Source organism: Brachyistius frenatus, unplaced genomic scaffold, assembly GCF_029030835.1.
Source record: "Brachyistius frenatus isolate BFR_SWC_R1_liver_20210118 unplaced genomic scaffold, ASM2903083v1 Contig_43, whole genome shotgun sequence".
NCBI lineage: Eukaryota > Metazoa > Chordata > Actinopteri > Embiotocidae > Brachyistius > Brachyistius frenatus.
The window spans coordinates 422,396-444,277 of NW_027210642.1; the positions used below are offsets into that span (position 1 = coordinate 422,396).

General features: G+C 44.3%; 1 protein-coding gene across 2 annotated transcripts; it reads left to right on the forward strand.

Annotated features, from left to right (window-relative positions):
* The first annotated feature begins 559 nt into the window (after positions 1-559).
* Positions 560-21,486, forward strand: mosmoa (modulator of smoothened a). Of its 2 annotated transcripts, none has more exons than XM_069702757.1 (3): positions 560-1,306; positions 11,309-11,509; positions 21,031-21,486. In XM_069702757.1, exons 1-3 carry the CDS (start codon positions 1,201-1,203, stop codon positions 21,213-21,215), a joined length of 492 nt encoding a protein of 163 aa, XP_069558858.1. In that variant the 5' UTR covers positions 560-1,200; the 3' UTR covers positions 21,216-21,486. The 2 variants fall into 2 exon arrangements, with proteins under 2 accessions (XP_069558858.1, XP_069558856.1); XM_069702755.1 differs by having other exon boundaries at positions 562-1,306; positions 11,297-11,509.
* The last annotated feature ends 396 nt before the right edge of the window (positions 21,487-21,882 follow it).

Sequence of the window (21,882 nt, forward strand, 5' to 3'; positions counted from 1 at the left end):
TTAATTTTTTTTTTTTTTTTTAACAAAGTATCGCGAGAACAGAGGGAATGACTCCCCTCCTGAACGTGAGCTGTGTGTGTGTGTGTGTGAGCATTTGTGTGTGTGTGTGACGCTGCGTGGGGGTGTCCGCCTGATGTCATTTGGCAGAAGGGGGAGGCTGAGCTAGCGGTGGGCATACGGGTGGGAAGCACAACAATACCGTTCCCATTTTACCGTCCAGATTTATTATTATTTTTTTTTTTTTGGGGGGGCTTTTCGGGAGCGTCGCCTGTGGCCCGAAGCACGCCGCGCTTTTGAGGAGCCCCGCGCTTTCAGTCTGTCGCCGCGGTCCGGAGCGGGCGCACAGGAGGGGAAGGGCTGGCTGGCTAAACGGACCGAAAGTACCAGATGCTATTCCAGCGGAGAAGGAGGAGAACGGGCTCGCTTCAGCAGGAGACGGTGATGGGTTCTCGTTTTCCCGACGGGTAACGCTGAAACCTCCGCCAGAAAACACGGGATACTGCGAAGCGAGGAGAGAGAGAGAGAGAGAGGGGGTGGGGAGGGAGGTGTGGGGGGTGGGGGCTGGGGGGGGAACTTGCTCCGGTTCTTCCGCGCCTCCCGTTTTGTGTGTGACATTGTCCCTGAAATGCTAGCGCAGTCCCGGTCCCGACCGTCGAGCAGCCTCTGGGCCGCAGCTCGGCGCACCGAGTCCGGATCGGTGGAAATAAGCCAGCTAGCCGTCTGCTAGCCGCAGACTGTGCCCGATGCTGCTGCTGCTGCGGCGGCTGCTGCTGCTAAACGGATCCGAAAGACAACACGAGCGGTTCGGGGGCCTCGGCGCCGAGTGAGCTTTTTGTTTCACCTCGCCGGACTACAAACAAAACAAGGCATTTGAGATGTGATGCTTTTGTGCGTCGTATTTGAGCCCTTTTTTTGTTGTTGTTGTTGTTTTTTTTTTTTGTTTGTAGCCGGAGGCTCTCGCTTGCTTGACGCGTGAGGAGCTAACATTGCTGCAAAAAAAAAAAAAAAAAAAAAAATGCACAGCAGAACCACAACAGCGGGCTCCTGTTGAAGGGGGGCGAGGTCAGACTGATAACAGCCCACCCTGTGTCTCTCAACGCCCGGGGTCAAATTTGGACGAGGACCGCCGCATCTCTCCCCCCCCCAACACACACACACACACACACACACACGTCATTCAGCGCGTCGTAGGCTGGCGGTATGGATAAACTCACGATCATTTCAGGGTGCCTCTTTCTGGCAGCAGATATCTTTGCAATAGCCAGCATTGCAAACCCAGACTGGATCAACACTGGTGAATCTGCAGGTAAACGAAAGCAGACCGTTTCAAAAGTGCTGTTGTGTTTTGTGTGTTGTTGTTTTTTTAAGCGGGAGCTCTCGCCCTCTTGGACTGTTTGCCATCAGATAATCTTCTCAGCTCGTACATGTCCCATTGTGTGCAGGGTTTCCATCTGCAGCTACATCTTTTGTCCTCCCAACAGCAGCGCTGTTGGTGTGTTATTTATGTTGCATCCCCCCCCCCCCCCCCAAATGGAAATATCAACTTTACAGTTGACCGATCAGCACCAAGCCTCTCTGTTATGGCCTCTAACTAATTATTATTTTCAATCAAATCGGTTCATCATTTAGTGGCTCAAACGTCAGCTCCGTCAATCTCTGCCACAGGCTAGTCTCTAATTAGTATTTTCATCTTTTTCGATCAAATCAATGAAACATCTCGGTCTTCGGAAAGTCAGAAGAGAGTGAACATGCCAGTCATTATTTTCTAGAATACAACAGGACGTCTCAGCTGTTGAACTCAAAAGATATTTAATTTACACTGATTTATAAAATATACAACAAAGCAGGATATCCTCAAAAATAAGAAGCTCTCACTAGAGCATGGTTTTACTAATTATCCAATAAAGTGACAAGTTTGATCAATTTTACCCTCTCAAATAAGTGAGTTTGCTTCCTGTCTTTGTCTGGTGTGATTGTACACTAAATAACTTTAAAATTTTTTTTTTTTTTTGCACGTTTGGACCAAAGCGAGCTGTCTGAAGATGTCACTTCAATGGGGGAAATGTTGCTTTGCACGTTTCCCTATTTTCAGACATTTTGCGCAGCAAGCAGTGGATTGATGGCAAAAAATAATTGCAGCCTTTTTATCTGTCCAACGACTAATTGATTAAAGGACTTATTTCAGCACTTGAAGGTAATGCCGGTTCTGTGTTAAAACGGGTGACTTGACATTTGAAGTGACCTCCGGTGTGATCCGATCGAATAGCAAGGGACCCGAAGTAGGTGTTTATTTGCGGCGTCCCTCCTGATTGAAGACGGAAGCACGTGCTGCTGTTCCTGTGTTTTATTTGTGTCGGCCCTAAAAACACACTGGAGCTATTGACGGACAGCTGCTACTCTTTGTTCCCTCCGCGGGATGACGGCTTAGTAAGTGGGTCAGGGAGGGTTCATCATCCGCCAGTACGTGTCCAGACTGTTTTAGCCCAACGGAATAAATAATCTGTACAAAAGCAATAATGGCCTGCAAATGAAATGCGGACAATGGCTCCCATTTGACTGCGTGGCCTAATGCGTCTCTCGTCCATTTAGGTTCTGGATATTTTGTCTCGGCTCGTCTAAACTTAGCACGCCGCAGCCGAAGGTCGAGTGGCCGGTGACGGCACACCGAGATCCCTCGGCTCTGTACCTGCGTGTGCCGAAAGTTGAACCTTTTTGCTATATTTAAACTGCGTTGTTATGGAGAGCGTCGGATGTTGTGATTAGAGAGGATGTCGTGCAGCCACCGATTTCCACCCCGCCGTCACTTTTCTCACTTCTTCCCCTCGCGGGTTTTCTTTGCCTTTTTTCTCCTTTGATGATCGCGACGCGTCCTGTCTTGGATGGTTTTACGAGACGTGTAGGTGATAGATCACCGACAGGCATCTCCTCCGCACCTTTTTTTTTTTTTTTTTTTCCTCTCTCTCTCACCGTGTTGAGCATGTGCCAGTCAGTAAAATAGGAACACATAATAGGAAACTAACAATCTTTTATGTTAGTTGATGAAAAGTGTCTCTGGTTTGTTCTCTTTGCAAGGTCAACTTTTTGTTTACGTTTTCATCCTGGACAGTTTGTTGCAGTTTCTGTCGATCTTTGTGCAGCAAGAATAGAAAAGTAGTTTTATAACGGACGCCTTTGATCATTTAGACAGTAGGAAAATAGATGCAGACATTATTATTATTATTTTTTTTTTTTTAGAAAAGATTCCTCATTATATGGTGGGATGGGTAAATATACAATTTTCTCTTTGGAGCCTCTGTCTTTTAAAAACATTTTAACATTTAAATGAATTTCAAAATTGTTGTGTTTTTAATGAATTAAGTTCTTTCAGAGTAGCTGAATTATGGAGCTGTTTCTATTATCTAGTTTATTGTTTGAAGTGGATACTAAGTAGGCTTTGATGACTATCTACATATTGTTGCCTCCAGTCAGCTGACCGATGGTCCCCTGCGTCGCTGTCGTCTTATCGGAGGACTCTGTGCTTGACAATCTGCCCTTGTAAGTCCTCAGCGTGACGTCTTTGTACGCGAGCGCCTTTGTACTCCGAGTGTTGAGAAACAGACACGCTCCCCTGAGCAGGTCGCATTGATAAAAGCCGACTTTGCTCGAGGCGTGTGGGGCTTTTACCTCCTGTTTTACTTTTGATCTCGTCTTTTTTGTGTGAACTAATGAAGAACAAGTTCACCATCTGTAAGGCTCGTGCAGAGAATCAATTGGCGTCGACTGTCTTTTTCTTGTAATCGTCCTCGCTGATTGTGGCCGGATTTGATTCACATTTAAAGACAAATCTCCGTCGCCAGGCGGGAGAAGTAGCACGGCCGTCCTCGCTACGGTGTGATATTCTCGGGCAGTAGCAGCTAGAGCCGACTTCCTGTGCTGTGCTTCAAGACAGAGCCATTGTTGTAGCAGTGTCAGACACAAACTGTGATTCCCGGCAGCTCCGCCAACGACTGCCCTCCTGCAGATACTTGTCACCACAGTGGATGTCATTCTCTCGAGCCGGAATAACCTCTGAAACCCTCCGTGTGTGTGTGTGTGTGTGTGTGTGTGTGTGGGTGGGTGTGTGTGCGTGCGTGTGCTTGTGTGTGCGTGCGCACTTAAATGCAAAATCTCTTCCAGCCTCAAGCTGCTGTATCTGGCCAGTGAGTGATTTAAAAAAAAAAAAAAAAAAAAAAAATTATTAGATACTTACCACCATTTAATTTATAATTTTAGCATAAAACCTGAAAGGTAATCGTTTCACAAGTGCTCTTATCACTGGAGTGAAACAAAACATACCAATCCAGCGCGGCACCATCCTGACTTTACTTTAAAAGTGCTTTATTGCGTGTAGTGAGCTGCTGTATTACGCTGCAATAAAGCGTTGATGGAGATCCCCAGGTGATCATTGTGGCTTTTCAAGACTCTTTTCAAGTAAACAGATTTTGAAGACACGGCAAAGGCCTTTTGCATTCTTATCGTCTTGATTGTAATTAATCTCCACGCCACAGACATTTTCCCCTCAGAGCGGAAAATGTTGATTACCCCAAAGTGCCTTTTTTCAGCATCACTTGTGTAATAATAAACAGACAAATATATTTTCCACTGAGGGCTAAGGAGCAGCATCAGCTCCAGTATGCCGCTGTGAGTTTTGATTTGATGTCGTCTTTTCAGTAAATCACACAAAAAGCCTGATTTATTGACAAGAGAATTGCACTCCAGTGTTTGTAACCCACCAAAAAAAAATTAAAGTAACATTTGGCCAAATTGCTGCACATAATGACCAGTGCTCAGGACCTGCTGCTGAAGTTATAGACCGAAACTGACATTATCCGAAATGGATGAAACGGGAGACTATTAAATGTTCTTATTTTATGTATCCCTTTTCAAAGCACAAGGGCGCTCGGTGTCATTGAAACCAGGCCGAGCCATTATCGTCCAGTTACCGGGCTGCACTGCCAAAACTGCTGTTGGGGCCCAAACTCTGGCACCAAGAAGGGCAGAAACCCAGCACTGCAGATGTAGGACACATGGCAATGTTCGCCAGGTTCAGGCAAACAAAATGTAGTTTTAAAAAGGGCCTTCCGCAGGCAAGCTGGTTTAACGTACAGGTATTGAATGGAGAACCTAAATCTCGCTCACGAAAAGCTGCAGCTGTAACACTCGCGACCCAAGCGAGTGACCCAAGTGGTAAAACTGCTCCGGTTATTACTTTTTTTTTTTTTTTTTGCCTGCAGGTGGGGGGGGATCTAAACTTATTTCACTTTTCCATCGACGCTGCCGGTTGTCTGGTCAGACTTGAACTGAACATCTGACATCATCTTAATAATCTTCGGGATGCTGTTTATGATTGAGTGACTGTTTATGATTGAGTGACTTTCTGGTAGGTTGCTTGGTTTGCTTTACATCGAAATTAAAAAAAAAAAAATGTCTGTTCCGGCTCCTTTTGTGTTTCTAATGTCAACACACACTAGTTCATATTATAGTAGTTGAACATTAGATTCATTTGCAGTGTTGGATACACTTACTGTAGGTTGAAGGAATGCAACACTCCCATGCAATCCATCACAAAGCCCTCCTGTTTATTGGTATGCATTGCCAACAGATGTGCCAGCATAATACTGTGCTGTTGCATGCTCTCAAAAGCAGCATTGTACAAATGTATTTTTCTGCATTTTACAATCGGTCAGGGTGTTGAGGTTTATCCTAAAAGAATGCATCAGTGGTGGATAAAATGCCTGTAAGCCACGCTTAAATACAGGTACAGATATCGGATAAAAGTTTAAGTCGCCTATGAAGAAAATGGCTTTAATAAAACTCTTGGAAGTATCTGATATTCCCTGTACTTCAGTATCAAAAGTATATTTTTCAATATAAAACGTGTTTAAGTATTGAAAGTGTTTTTTTTTTTTTAAATGCAAGGGGTTCAGACATTTGAGAGTTATGAAGTTTATTCTTTTAAAACGACACCTGCTGAATTGGTGCCACTGTGGCTACAAGTGAAAATCAGGATCAATTAATTATTCAGTTATCATGATGTAGTTGTGACTTGCGAGCGTCTATTGTGTCTTAAGTGGAAACATAAGCTCAAGCAAGGCTTTCAGAGCACTTGTTTGCACTTCAGCATAAATGTGATTCAGCTGTAGCTTCCGATCTTTGACCACCGATTCGCCAGACCTGCTTGCGGGCAGTCAGCATCATCAGGTCATCAAATTTCTTCTCCTTTAATTTTGTAGTAAAGAAACTATGATGATTAGGGGGAAATGTATTGGAAGTAAAAGTATATATGTTATTTAGGAGATGTAGGGAAGTTAAAGGGAAAGTTGAAGTTCTACTTTGTTCCATCCCGCTACTGGAATACATGTAAACATCTGATTGTTGGTCGACGGATTTAGAGGCGAGGTAACTGAGATTCTCCCTTGCATACGGAGCATCGATATTTTCTGCCTATGAACAGGAAACTGACCAGTGCAACCTGAGTAAAGGGTTTCCATCATCTTACAAAGTCGCGCTCACCACGCTTTGCCGTGCTGGCCTTTTAAACTCGGACATGTGTGCAATTTGTCTTTATTTAGCTTGGAGCATCGGTTTGAGGTCGGTTTTCATGCGTGTCGGCGTTTGCATCTCATGCTTTACGGGTTTGTCGGCCTTGTTTTGGGCGCAAGTTCGGGCCGTAGACAGCTGCGCTCCAGTGCCCCGACATGGCAAGTGGGCACTGGAAGAGCCTCCGGCGGCGGCAGCGGCAGCTGTTGGCTGCTTTCGCTTGCCTACTTGCCGCCCACTAAAGTTCAGAGGGCTGTTTGAATCATCCCTCCAGAGCTTACAAACATCAGCACCTACTATGCTCCACTAATGACAGCATCATCACGCTGAATATGAGCAGACACGCCGCTCATTTCCTCTCATTTAGACAGAGACATGGTGAGAGGAGTGTTTTGATCATAGTGAGAGGCAGAGCTCACCGCGGGTTGAAAGGGCATGATGGGGTTGTGAAAGTGAGCTCGGGCCCACAAATGGGAAAATTGGCCATTATTTTCTACAAATGAGAGACGGAGGAACCGAGGGTTGTTTGTAAACCAAACATAATGGGAAGTATAGTTCGCACCGCATTCACATCTTGTGAGTATTTTCCTCGTATTGAATTTAATAGAAGCATGTGTGACTCATCAGTTCAAACCGCCACTTCCTCTCTTGGTGCCGTCTTGGTTCAGCCTGTTCCAGTGGGCTCTCGGGTCAAAGCTCACCGTCTTTAACTGTGACCCTGCGGCTGTGCTCGGCTAGCCCCCCCCCCCCCCCAAAAAAAAACAACAAAAAAACGAAACACAGATGCACTCGTTATGTGGCATCAACCAGACTGCAAACTGCTGCTGCGTCACTCTTCCGGACTGAGATATCGCTGCTCGACGTTATTTATCACCCACAACTTCTTTTAACGTCACATCGGTGCTGAATGAAAGGAAGGCTAATGCGACTTTCCCTTTACGGAGCACCCTTACATGTGGCTCAAGGTTTTTCCTCACATCCCTCTCTAACCTGCCTCCGTCCTACTATTGGCTGGAATGAGCGTATGGTCGTACCCGCTAGTGTTTTTCCTCAGTTAAAAGAAATTGCTCAGGCTTACTTGCTGAGATTTTGACGCCAAGATTGACACAGCTGCCATATCTGTCAATTAAATCCTGCATAAAGCCTGCGTGCTGGTTAGCTTAGCTCAGCACCAAGATTGGAAGTAAGTCTGAAAGTAGCAAAATCAGCCAGCCAAAGACCTCTAAAACGTACTATGTCGTGTCTCTATTGATTAATCCACACAGTGGGGTTTGTGCAAAAAAAAAAAAAAAGAAAAGAAAAAGTCACCACTGCAGTTTTTGCACAGATGTGAATCTGTCACAATTGTTTGTTTGTTTATCACTGAGATTTTAACCAGACCAGTTTGTGTGTTCCTGCTTGTTGAGTTGTTTACTCGTGTCCGTGTACCATAGCGTGCCTGCCTGCTGTAGGGCAAGAATTCCACAGAGAGCCAGTGAAACAGCAGGAGGCCGGAGGATCCAGGGGAAACGGTCATAAACCGCTGCCATTAACTGCAGCTATCAAGCGTTTGCCTAATGTTCCCCTATTCCCAGCACCAGTCCTCCGCTTTCTCTGCCTCGCTCACCTCCCGTTCTTTAATTTGTTCAAGGTTACTCTGTAATATTGGGGCGACTTCTCGAATAGGCTGTTGAGTAAGTCTGAGAGCCATTCAAGTGCTGGTTTGCGTCAAGAGCCATGACCTCCTCTTTTCAGAGGCCTCCTTTCTAGTTGTTCCTTGTCTGTAGTAAAATATACGCCGCGTCGACAGTATTTCTGTGGATTGTCTAAAAGCTTTTTTTTTTTTTTTAAGCCTGTGTTACAGCCCTGAGTTCTACAGTTCCATATATAACCTGTCGTCTACAGACTCCCAAGCCTTTCTTGTAACCACTGGTATTGTCTGTGGGAGTTGGGACAGGCTGAGCTTGTGTTTGGTTGTTACTGTAAAAGCAGCGCTTTCATTGGGTGTTGTAAAGGGGACAGGATTTCCTCTGGACATGCCAGCACGCCTGCGGGGGCCAACAAGAACACTTCGCTCACACACAGGCTTTGCTGTTCTGTTCGTATTCGAGTGCTCAAGCATCATTAAGCATCATGTATTACAGACGGGTTATAAAATGTCTAGATTTGGGTGCCAGACCAAAGTTGACCTTCTTAAATTCCGGCTTGCATACTTGTCTCATGCTGCTCACGTAACGCCCACCTGCTGAGCCGCTGTTGAGCTTTCATGACGTCGCCCACACAGGCTCGGCTTTTCAGTGAATGGGTTGTTTTGTGGTCAGCGTTTATCACTCGTTAATTTCTGTTTATGTCTAACAAGTGTTGAGACAATTGTGTGGAGAATAGGTTTTTGCCATGGAAGCCTCAATTCAGAACAAGCTCAGCGAGATACTGTTTTGTTTTCGTTGGAGCAATTTTTACATGGACAAGCAAATTTGATTTAAAGTTCCCCTGTGGAGTTTTTGAACTACGGTGGCGCTGTGGAGCTACTTTTTTTTTCTTCGCAGTCGTCCCGGACTTGCTGAGTGTTCATCCTGAAAACAGAAACCGTGTCAAAGAAAGAAAAAAAAAGGGGGCTGCTGCGTTGGTCAATGAAATGCGACCGAGGTCAGTGCGAGACAAACGTCCCCGAGTTTGGAGGTTCATCCGACTTCGGGAGGCCGTGCGGCACTTTTTTGTCGTAGCTGTCACCTCGAAAACGAGATTAATCCGATTCTATAGTTCTGGAAAGATTTCGCAGAATCATTTTGTGAATGGGAAAAGTAAACGATAGAATTACCTCGTTCAAAAAAAAAAAAAACTTTAACAAACAGCTTATTTTTAAGCCGATGCGGCGACCTTCCCCCGAACACGACTCTACCTGAACCTACCGTCAAGTTTGTTTCGGCTCCTGAACTTAAAGAAACCTCAGCCGGTGTTGTCAGTGATTCGTAAAAGGTTTTGGAAGGCGTTATCACAGCCCTGTCACATTATTTACACACGGAAACTGTCGACGCATGAAGTTGTACGGCAGCTCTTCCGCTCACAATCCCACCACACGTAGTGAAAACCTCAAACACAACCTCGTCTTTTCCCAAAGAGCACTTCCTACCCCCGCGGGGCTGTCGTTGATAGTGCGCCTTTCATTGCCCGAGACCTGTGATCAGCAGTAGCCTGAGCATTGTGATGCTGTTCTGCTTACTCGGGTGGAAAATCCCTTTGAGGACGAAGCTTTAATTGAATGCCGAGTCTCCAGAGTGGCCGCTCTGCTGGAGCGCGATCCTGCTCTGAGTTTTGGCCTTCACACTCTGGCAGAGCTTCGCTTCTGTCTGGGGCATGAATCCATTTGTCTCCCTGTCCGATCAGTGATGGATAGATACAGAGGGACATTAAGGCGTGTCCTGTTTCAGATAGCTGATGAGCTCTTGCACTCTTAAAAGATCTTGGACAGAACAGCTGGAGGATGGAGATATTTTTTTTTTTTTTTTTTTGTGAAGAGTCTGTGCTTTTAGCTGAGCGTGCAGAGGCTTGGACTTCCAGTATATCGATAGAGATATTGTGATAAGTGTCGCCCCTGTGTGGGATACAGTCAGTAATTGGCAGGACGGATTGAGTGCCCACCTTCTCTGCTTGAGTGTGGAAGCTTTGGGCCCACCAGCGTGAGAAAGCACAGTTAGTCCTCAGCTCGCTACTAGATGGGCGACATTTTAAAGGAACATCTCTTTTTATTATTTTATTTATTTATTTATTTTTTCAATTCCTCCCTTTTCACCTGTTCCTTTTTCACTTTGCCATCAGTTGAGCTGCTCACATTGGTCCCCCACCTCCCCAGAGACCTGGCTGTGGACGGGGACACTAATTTGTCACCACTTTTAATGTTTGTCATCAGAATGAGAATCTTAACTTTTTTTTTCTATCTTTCCTTTTTTTTTTTTTACCTGTAGATTATTTCCCCTTTTCTCGCTCAGGCTTGAAGCATGATGAACAACCATTCAGCCTGCGAGTTCTGGGTTTTAGATCAAATACCGGGTTGATGCTGAAAATATACTTAGGAGGATCTTTCTCGCTGCTTCAGATTTTGGTTTATTTCTTCTGCAGCAGAGATGCAGTCTCTAGATGTACCTGAACACTCAAGGGACCAAAATATTTTTAGGTGCAAAAACAAAAGATTATTTTACATTTGACTTAATGGTAAAGCATTTTACTGTCTTTACTTTAAGGACAATTTTGTATAAATGTTCTCTGCATGTGCTGTGTACCTCGTCTGACGTTTTAAGTGCATCGTGTGTGCTTTTTATTTGCTGTAGCATTAAATTATTATGGATCAGGGATTTGGAACCCGTTCAATGGATTGGATATGAGGCCACGGAGCGTGTACTGCAAGGCTGTAAAGATGATTCAGCCAAAAATAAAACAGGACAAAACCGTTTAAAAAAAAATAATGATGTAACTTTAGAAGCAATTGAATGGTACTTAAATATCTGCTTAGATACTCCATTTGATTGTGCAATAATCCAAATACAGCAACAAACAAACAAAAACGGATTTCCTCTAAATAAGCAACTTTGTTATGTAAAAATTATTTGCGGTTTAAAATTGGTCTCGACTTCCTGCCACAGATTGACTAGTAACCCCCAATATTCAGTGGTTGTTGTTTTTTTTGGTACATTTTACAAATGATGAATTCAAACGCGTGAATTTAAATGGCCGCCCCTTCACTTTGCCTGCTCTCTCTTTGCAGGTGCCCTTACAGTCGGTCTCGTCCGGCAATGTCAGACCATCCACGGACGAGACCGGACTTGTATCCCGCCACGGCTGCCCCCAGAGTGGGTCACCACACTGTTCTTCATCATCATGGGCATCATCTCCCTCACAGTCACCTGCGGACTGCTGGTGGCATCGCACTGGCGTCGAGAAGCCACCAAATACGCCCGCTGGATCGCCTTTACTGGCAGTAAGTGAACGAGAATATGACATTCACACCGAGTGAAATCGTTTTACTCACCAGACTCGCCGTCGGCACATTCTCCCTGGAGCTTTCTCACTTTCTTGTCTGCCTCAATGCATCTGTCATGACATAACATCCAAAACATTCCCGCCCCCTTTGGCATTAGTATGTTCCATGGACATAGTCTCTATAAGACAGGAAAAATAAAAGGAAAAGAGGTCAAGTTCCATTTTTGTCACTCGGTTTTAGGCCTGCTCATTTTCACGTGTGGAAAATGTGTGTGACGTCAAAAACATCTGAATGTGTTTGTGTTTCTGAGCGTGATATTAGAACTTATGTGTGGGAGTGTGTTGTTTTGGAGTATTTTTTTGCATGCTTGACGACTCCTCTTGCTCCCTTAAGCTAATTTATAGATTAATGCAGCTTGTGTGGTTCCTGAGTGGGTGGCTTATGTGCCGCAGCGTTTCTCTTGTGTTTTATCTTCGTTTTTGCCTTGAACATTGCACCTCCTTTTTTTTTTTTCTTTTTTTCCCCCAGACATTATATTTGTATAGATGCACTTCCAGTGTTCGATGATAACTCGGCATCCATCTTGTGCACTGTGGCTGGACTGGTTTCGTAAGGCTGCGTGGGAGGCTGGAGTTTGATCGGTCCGCTACTTGAGGAAATAGACAGCCCCGAGCACACTCGTACCGATGGAGCAGTGCTACGCGAAGCCACAATTCCCCGTATTATTGTTTAAAAGCTGTGTGCGTTTTTCAAGACGCTGATGCCGAGAGGAGAAGTCACCCGCATATCTGCACGAGCACCCCAAGTTTCGCTTTCCTGCCAGGCACACAGTTTTTAAACCTCATCCTAATTGCTCGCAAATACCTGACGAATCGCCACTTTTCAGAATCCCAAACCTCTCCACAAAGTGTCTGTCCGGTGAGCACAAATCTGTGTCACAAGCTAAATTGGAAGGCGTTTAGTGATTGTTTAACAATCACGCTCAATGAAAAGAAAGGGAGTTGCCATGGCAACTGGGAGCAGTTGTCACCCTTGTCCCCCTTGTTAAGCTTCAGCTGGCCACATTAGACAAGCGGTGTATTAATAGTTCAGTTTTTTTTATTTTTTTTATAAACCTTTAAATCTTGATGATGATCGTCAGTGAGGAAATAAATGAGGAGATAAGCCTGGAGGGGGGAAAAAAGACTTGTGATATATTTGAGGATTTATTCAAGAGATGAATACAGGTCTTTTGTAACACAGGGAGGAGTGATAGTTAAGTATCACTTTTTCTGCTTCAGAACAACCATTCGTCACTTCAGCGGCTGATGGGTTTCTTTGCTTTAAGTGCAGTTAAAGACGGACAATAAGGCAAAGAGCAACCAGGGCTGATGTTGCTGTATTTGAGCTGTGAGGGCGAACACCTTTCTGCTGCCGGTCGTGCGGGTGAAAGTGGGAGAGGTTAAGTGAGAAAACGGATTTGGGGCCGGAGAAGAGGAGAGAAGAGAGGAGGAGCTGAGTGAAAAGTCATGTTTGTAGAGGTCAAGAGCTGGAGGTGTCAGAAAGGGAGAGGAAGATGCCAATGGAAAGGTGAAATAGGAAAACAGCAAAGTTGGTGGCGAGGAGATGGCGGGGTGGGGGGGGGGGGGTAAGATTCGTTCGGGACAAACAGGTGATGAAGGTTGAGAAGAGGTGGGCAGCCTGTAGTGTAACTGGCTCCAGGCCCTCAGCACCTGAATGGACAGCTTTGTATAACTGGCACAGGCCTGCCTCTGTCCCTCTGAACACACACACCAGCAGTATCCCCCCCCCCCCATCTCCAGGTACGAAGGTCATCTACCGGGGTAGAGGGATAATAAATACAACTCTGACAATACATTACCAGTACCATTTAAATTTATAATGGGGTTCCCCCTGAAGAGAAACCTTATATCAAACTGAAACTTAACACTAAATTGACTTTTTTTTGGGGGGGGGGGGGGTTTTAGTAAACTACTTATTAGACTATCTATTGATCTTGTTTTTGTGTTCGTTACAAGCGAAGTTTTACTTTTCCAGAGAAGATCCAGTGATTTTGTAATTTTGAACACTCCCTAGGGCACACAAGTTGAGGCAATGTCAAGTCGAGACGATGTTTTTGAATTTGTGAAAAGCGCTCCGGTGACACTAAAACGGGGTTAAATTGCTGTTTATGGCGCATCTCTGGATAGTCGCACATTTCATCAGTTCTGTGCACTTTCCAGGATGCAATTCGTTGGCAAACTCGTATCCAGCAAGTTGCTCCGGGTTGGCTATGAACCCTTGAGCGTATAATCGGTGAATCTGATTGCAGGCCTGGGTATGAAAAAGGAGACTGAAGTACTAAGAGGGAGAGTCAAAACCTGACAGCTACAATGACTGTGAGGGGCTGATAGTTGTCTTTGGTAAGGATATATAGATGCAGCCAATCTTAATTGCTTTTGTTTTTTACCTTGGCATATAATAACAACATTAACCAGTGGTTCCCAAAACTGGGTGGCGTGCCCCCTGGTGGGGCACAGAAACATTGCAGGTGGGCACATCATATACGAGACCAGGAGAGAAATGTACACCACAAAAATTGTTATGGAAAAAGAAAACGAAGAAATCCGATGCAATCAAGATTCAGGTTTGAAGGATTTATTCAGACAAACAGACATGTCTGAAATATGACAACTAGTTTGCTCCTGAGTGCACAATGAACATAGCAAAAAAATATATATTTGTCTCTTGTGTCTAAAATCTTTTTGGCAGTTTAACTACATTTTTACATGAATTTGTTACTTAATGTTACGTGTGGCTACTAAAAGGTGGCAATCCAGAAAAAGAGAACTAACCACTAACATAAACTAATATTGATTAGGACAGTGGTTCTCAATAATCTGTTTGATTTTCATGACTCGGCGTTTCCCTCCAGCATCGCTTTGTGTAAACACAGAACAACAGCTAGCAACAACAGAACACTTATGAGAGGTATGTTTCATCTCCAAATGTGTCCTAATTTGAACAACTTTGAAGCTTCATGTGCGAGTACATTTGCACAAATATCACACTGTGGATATTCCACGTTGGTATGGGCCACGCGCGTAAATTTACGATGCATAAAGTCGGGGCGATATTTCTGAGGCTCGGCGTGAGCTCGGGGTTCTGCTGGACCCAGCAGCACCTTATGTTTCTCCCCGATGCTGCCGCTGTCAGACTTTCAGGTGACTCGCTTTGAGACGCCTCCCGTTTGCCACAGTCTTGAGCTGGAAGACTTTTTGTCGCCACGTGCTACCAAACGGTCTCTGGCTGCTTGGTTCAGCACGGTACGATGGCAAAACAAAAAAAGAATTCAAGAACGCTGGCTGTTCCAAATTAAAAGCCCGGCAGAGATTCGTGCTCCGTCCAAGCCTTAAACTAGATTTTGACCTTGTTTTTCCCGCAACCATCTGGCGACACCCCGCCCCCACCCGAAAATTATCGACCCCCAGGTTGAGGCCCCACCAGATTAGGACCCTTTGAACACGTTATTTAAAAAAAAAAAAAAAGTGTGATTTGAGATAATTGCTGAGCACCTCTGTAGCGGGGCCTCTTGTTTCTAAATGACCTCAGACGTATCTTTGATGGATCCTGTCATTTATCATCTGAGGCCGTCTGGAACAATGAGTGCTGTTAACGAGGAGCATCAGTGTCGTTAAACGCACATTAACAAGGAGTGCGGCTCTCATGGTTCTTGTTAACGGCGCTGGTGCAGATTAAACATGTTTATTAGATCATCTTGTCAGGAATTCTGTAAAATGACTTTAATGGAGCACTGACGGAAAAACACGTCAGCCTTGTTAAACCGTTCACCACTGCATTCGTTAGAGCAGCTTCATTAATTGATTGGTTAATTCGATTTTTTAATTTTTTAATTTTTGAGTCCCCGGGACTGTTCAAACTGTGACAGTTCTCCACAGACGGCTCCGTGGAGGGGAAACGCTGCATCAGTTAATCTACCGGCTCTGGTACGTTACCTTCAAATATCACATCTTCTCAAACACTGTGGAGCGATTACACATCATAATGATTCTAATAAGAGAAATGAGGTCGTTACACCAGCAGAGCAAATGGACGCGAGGGAAGGAAACAAGAACATAATAGGGGAGTGAGAAGAAGGCCCGAACGGTGAAGGTGAAAACTAGGGCTGCGCGATTAATCGTATTAAAAACATAATCTCTATTCATACCTGTATGTGACAACAATTCTGCAGCCTTTTCATTAGGTAAAGGAGCTGCATGAAAACAAGTGCTTCTACTTTCGCCCTCAACAAACAAACAGCGCAGCGTTTTACCGCGTGACGCCGAGCGGCAGAAACCAGCAGTAAATGAGTGCAATGCATTTATATAAAGAAAAAAAAAAAAGGAGCGTGAGAGAATCGTGATCTCAATTTTATGCAAGAAAATCATGAATTACATTTTATTATTGCAGCCCGAGCCCGAGTTTTTACTCGGCTGTACAAATAAAAGATAAAAATGCCCAAATGATTCTCGGCTACTAACGGAAAACAGGGTAAAGTAGAGTTGGAAACAAGATGCATCTATATACCAAGATTACAGTTCACCTGTCATTCTTCTTTTTTCTATTCTTTTTTTTTTTTTTTTATCAATTAATGGTTTGGTCTTTAAATTGCCAGAAATGAATGAAAAATTGTGATGAATCAGTTTTCTAAAGCCCAGCAGTCCAAAAACAATAATAATAATTCAAGCTTATTTTCAAATAGGACAAAGAAGAGCTGCAAATTCTCTCATTTGAGGAGCTCGTTTGGTGTTTTTTTTTGGCTTGAAAAAGAACTCCCCAATGAATCTGTTGTCAAAACAGTTGCACGTTACTTGTCGAGGAACCGTTGCTCTTCGAGTGCAGTAAGTTAATTGCTCTACGGTATAGAAGTAAATGTTAGTTGTTAGTACATCGGTGAAGTTGCTGTAGTTCCGCCAGCAGCAGGTGAGCGAAGCCTCCGTATGTCATCAGTTTAGGCACTTAGTAGAAGCAGTGGGCCACGAAGTGCACTTCAACTAATTGACCGGTGAAACTTGCAGTTGCTGAGTCACGTATTCCTGGCTGCGCTTTAGCTTTCCTTTCACCACACCCTTTTAACACCCGCAGCCTCCTCGTAGACAAACACGTGGCCGGTAAGAGTAACGAGCATGGAAATGACAGACATAAATATGAACTTGTGTCCCGTCTCGCGGTGCCGGCTACCAAAGTTGATTGAGGCCCGCTGACAGACTGGAGACGAGTCAGCACGATGCATCCGATTGGCTGTTCGAAGAGGTGGCTCTTGACCTGCTGCCACTCTGGTTTTATGCAGTACGTGCTGGTTTGCTTCTTAGATAGGGCGGGGGCGGACCGAAACAGCTAATAGGATCATGACGCTATAAAACCAGTTTATTAGTTAATCATGTAGCTGCATGATGATACACTCAGCTAATTGTGTTCAGATGAAATGTAAGAGTATTAAAACTGCAGCTGCCATCCCATAAATATCTCAAGATTTATTGGACATTGTGGGTGAAGTTACAAGGAGATGAGCGAGACTGATTGAAGGACCTATTGGATCGTTATATGATTTTTGCCTGATTATGATTTCGAATTATTTAAAACACTTTGATTTGTTCAGTTAATCACTTCATTTCTGGCTGATTATATTCTCGTAGCCCACCGCTAAACATTTGATCTCCGGAGTGAATTGCAGATATTGATTGCTTGATTAATATTTTCAAAGGCGCAGAAAAATCACGTCTTTCATTCCCAGAGTGCGGCAGTACTGCCGCCCGTCTTATCCGAGCGACACCGTTCTAGTTAACAAAACTACTGAATGGAAAATTTCCATCGGGAGGGACTTATGTGAACGAGAAATGAATTCGATTGCCATTGCACAACCGAAAGGAGAACGCGCGGGAAATGTGAAAGCCTTTGACGACTACACCCCGTCGTGGTGTCTTCATCTTAATTGAAGAGGGTGAGCAACGACGAGGAGGGGACGCAGCAAGACGCACCGAGGCCACGTCCGACTTGGAGAGAGAGAGAGAGAGAGAGAGAGAGAGAGGAGAACAGATTTACAATTTGAGAGGTACGGGCACGATTGGCTCATTGAGATCGTGGCCAAATCTGATTGGTTTCCTTGGACACACCCACAGCCAGCTGACAAGAAAAGTGTGAAGATAAATCTTGAGCTGAGGTCCATTAGTAAGATGAAACTAGGAAACGTCGTCCATGAGGTACTGAACACTTGCGTGAAAAGGTAAATGCTAAAAAAAAAAAAAAAAAAAAAAAAAAGGCTTCTCGTGCCGTCGTGCATAACCAGGATTATTTAAAAAGGAAGTCCCCGTCTTGTACTGATTTCATCCAGCGCACACTATTAACACGTGCCGGGTGACAGCGCAGCTTTCTGGCTGCATTTCCCACCTGCACCGATGCTCAGCACATAAAGACAGCACGTGAGGAAATGTCGGTCCAGAGCTGGAGAAATGGCGAACAGCTCTTTGATACATCAGCGAGAGTTATTTTTGATGAGATGAAGGTGTTCCACAAAATCTGCACATCCATTGATCTGTGATTTTAAAAAGTCACGCAGTTTGCTTCGGTTGGAACGTCTTCACAGGAAACAGAAGAAAAGAGCCATTTTAATTAGCCACAGCTTTTGTTACGCAATCGCAGGCACCGACTTCCCGGACAGTTCAAAACGACTAACATGACGTATCCATCCACGACTTGCGATTGCTCCGCAGCTGCTGACACGCCCGACATGTGCTGAGCAGGACATCCCAGCGGGGCTCGCGGGAACCGAGAGGGGGCGTCTTGTTGTGGATGTAATGATTGTCAGCAACGGGGGTCGACGCTGATTGATCCCGCTGGGGTTGATGCTGGTTTCACAGCTCACGAATCAGTGCGTTTACGTGTACACGTGAAAACCAGGTTTACGCAGGGAAACCGAGGACACGTGGGCTTCTGGACGAGCTCTGACCTCGTGGAGTTACTCCGGGATTACATGACGAGACGCTCACAAATCCACAGAATCGTTTTACCTGGAAAAAAATGTAAAAGTGCACCGAGCAGGACCGGTGCTGTTTTAAAGGCAAAGGGTGACGCGGCAAATATTGATGTGTTTGAGGTGTTTTGTCTTTCCGTGTGAAGTCTTTAGACAATGACTATTCGTGGCATTTCGGGTTGTTGTTTTTTTGCATCCTTATCTTTAAGTGTTTAAAAAACCTTTTGCACACTATTGTAAGTGAAAAGTTGGCACATTAGCCACCACTAGAACAGCTCACCTGAACCTACGCTCGAACTCTTGGTTGGCTGTGTTGCATTGTGGGTAATGTCGCTGGCAGCTTTTTGTAAAGGAAACAATAATACCGATTTCAGATTTTTTTTTAAATATATATATATTTGAAGGGGTTTACAATAAAGTAATTAATTAGGTTGAGAGTTGCTGGTTACTGAAGTGCATTTATAATAAAATCACCGATTTAGAGAATTTAAGCTCAAATTTGCAAACCGAGTGAATTGATTATGGTATTATCAGTGCAGACAAAACCAGTGTGATTTATAATCTCCTGTTAGAAGACAAACAGAGGAGGGTGGTTTGTGAATTTAGTCAATGTCGGTGTTTTTTGGTGGAGCTCCCTGCAGCGCTGCTGTCGTCTCAAGACTTTTCTAAAAAAACAACAACAACACTGAACTAAAACGGTTTCGCTCGGGTGCAGTTGAAACGGACACAACCTGAATGCGTTTGACATAATGCGAATGTCTCATGACGTAACCTGTTCAATCAGTAAATCACACCTCTCGTGTAACATCAAGTGGCAGCTGGCGATAACTCAACAACAATATCAGCATCCACGAGCTCCCTCCACTAATGTTTTGTCTTTTTGTAATTTAGCAAATCCTTTTTTTTTTTTTTTTTTTGGATTAGACTTAACAAGCATGCAAATAAACAGAGCTGCAGTATGTTTGTTTAAAAAGCGTGAAATCTGATTACTGATTTGCACCTTTAAGCTTGCAGAGAAATTATAAACTGCGTTAATCAGCTTGAGGTAAGGCAAGGAGCTTATTTATGCCTCATAACATTTACTGCACTGTGGTAGTTTGGGGGAATTGTGTACATTAGAGCTCAAGGTTATGGCTTCACGATTTTACCCACAAACGATTCCGACAGAAACTTTTCACAGACTTCGCCAACTTCAGAGCTGAAATCGGGAGTGTTGCTTTGTGAAGATTTGCTGAAAAAGTTGCCTGTAGAAGAATGCTGCCTTTAGTTGCTTTTAAAAAATATTGCAATTTGGATTTCCAAATATAACAGAAGGGAAAAGAGTGCGTTATCGAACAGAAAGGTTTATAGTAGACAGTGTGGATACGGTTACTTATAGATTGGGGAATGTTGTTGCACATCTATAATGATCATTATTGAATCTGCACCAGCATGGAGGGGAGGAGGAGGAGGAGGGGGGTGGAAGCTGAGCATAACATTAATCAATATTTCATCAGGTTTTTGCTACTGAGCTGCACACCTCTGGTCAACAAACATCCTCAGTAAGCGTGTGCACGTGTTTTTGTATTTGTGTCCTAATGAAATCACAAGATGTTTATGCTTATTGGGGGGGGGGGGGGGGGGGTCTGTGCAAAGTGTTGTGGTCTTATGTAAAGACACAGTAGTTTACAAAAAGCAGTTTAATGCTCTATATCAGTGTCTCTTCATTCTCACAAGTTTCAATTTGCGAAGTCTTAAGTTCCCCGGTGCAGCACTGCTTTTACCTCGAAGTAAAATGTGGTCGAACTTGAGTGTTTTCAATAGACATTTATATCAGTCGTGTGCCGTTGGTAAAGAAAAAAAAAAAAAAAAAAAAGCTCCAGCTGCAGCTCGTACAGACGCATCGATAGTGTGAAATGTCCGATTTCTGCCTTATTCAGCATAAACTGAATGTCACCAAATTAAAGTATTTACAATTATTTGCGGAAACGCCTTTTTGTCTCTTTTTCTAGTGAAGATGGGCTGCTGAACTCTGGTTTGACTGAGCCACTCCTTATATTGTGTATTTGGCAGAATAATCTGTGACAAATAGTGAAACATTAAAATGCCATTAAGGCTTGTTTATTGCCTCCTTCCCTCGTCTTTGAAAAAACACGAGGCAGAGTCAACAGAACGAGTCTGTTTTGTGTAATTGTTCCTTCGAAGCCATTTGAAAGGCACCATTGTATCTCCCTAATGAACTTGCTCAAATTGAATTCAATTTATGCCTCATAAAATTGAATTCAATTTGAGCAGCCATCCTGCTCAAGTTGATGTGGTTATGCTTCATTTTCTGAATGTGGAGAACAAACACTAAAACAAAGGAGGTCCGACTCGTTTTCTGTCCTTTCGTTGGTGTTTGTTGATGTTTTGTTTGTGTCTGAAAAGCCCCCTGGAGCCTTGGGCCATTTTTACACGCAGGTATTCGGACACATCAAGAAGTCAACTTGAAGTATTAACTAACATTTTTGTCTCTTGCTCCTTCTTCCAGTGATCCTGTTCTGCATGGCGGCGCTCATCTTTCCAATAGGCTTCTATATCAACGAGGTGGGAGGCCAGCCCTACAAGCTGCCCAACAACACGGTGGTCGGCTCCTCGTACGTGCTGTTTGTCCTCTCCATCTTCTTCACCATAGTGGGACTGCTGTTTGCAGGCAAAGTTTGCCTCCCCGGCTGAGGACTCCGCCGTGCTCGCCTCTGGACTGACAGGAGAGGCTCTGAAAATTTTATGGGATTTACAAAAACACACAAAGACTGAAAATCAAAAACAACAAACTCTGGCCGGAAGCCTGAAACGGGAAGTCTCTGCTTATGTGTCAAGGGACCGCAGCACCATGGAGTACCTAAACTACTAAAAGATGAAAACGATTAAATGAACAAAACACGAAAAAGGGGGACATGGGCGCAAAGGTGGTGGAGAGAGAGAGAGAGAGAGAGAGAGAGAGAGAGAGAGGATGGGAGGAGGAGAGGGGGGGCAGCTGAGGCTGTCGCAGCACCCTGCCACTGTTGATTTAAAATATGGCCGTCTCTCTGTTGTTGTTCTGCTGGAAAGGGTGCTTAATGTGCTGCTGTCATGGCAACCGAGGCCACAATGCTGGCGCACATTTCTTGAGGACCACTACAGCCGCTCCTCGACTTGATTCCCGGCCGTCCGCCCCGCCACCCTTAGCACACATCTGCGCCGTCACAACCGCTCTTGTTGCTATTTTTGGCTTCTCTTAAGCTATTTTCCGTTTTGTGTTTTTCTGTTGTTGTACAATTTGTGTTCAGGTTTTTTTTTTTTAGTTTTTGTTGTTGTTGTTTTTTTTTTCCTTTTCTCTCTTCTTCTCCCACCCACTGCCACC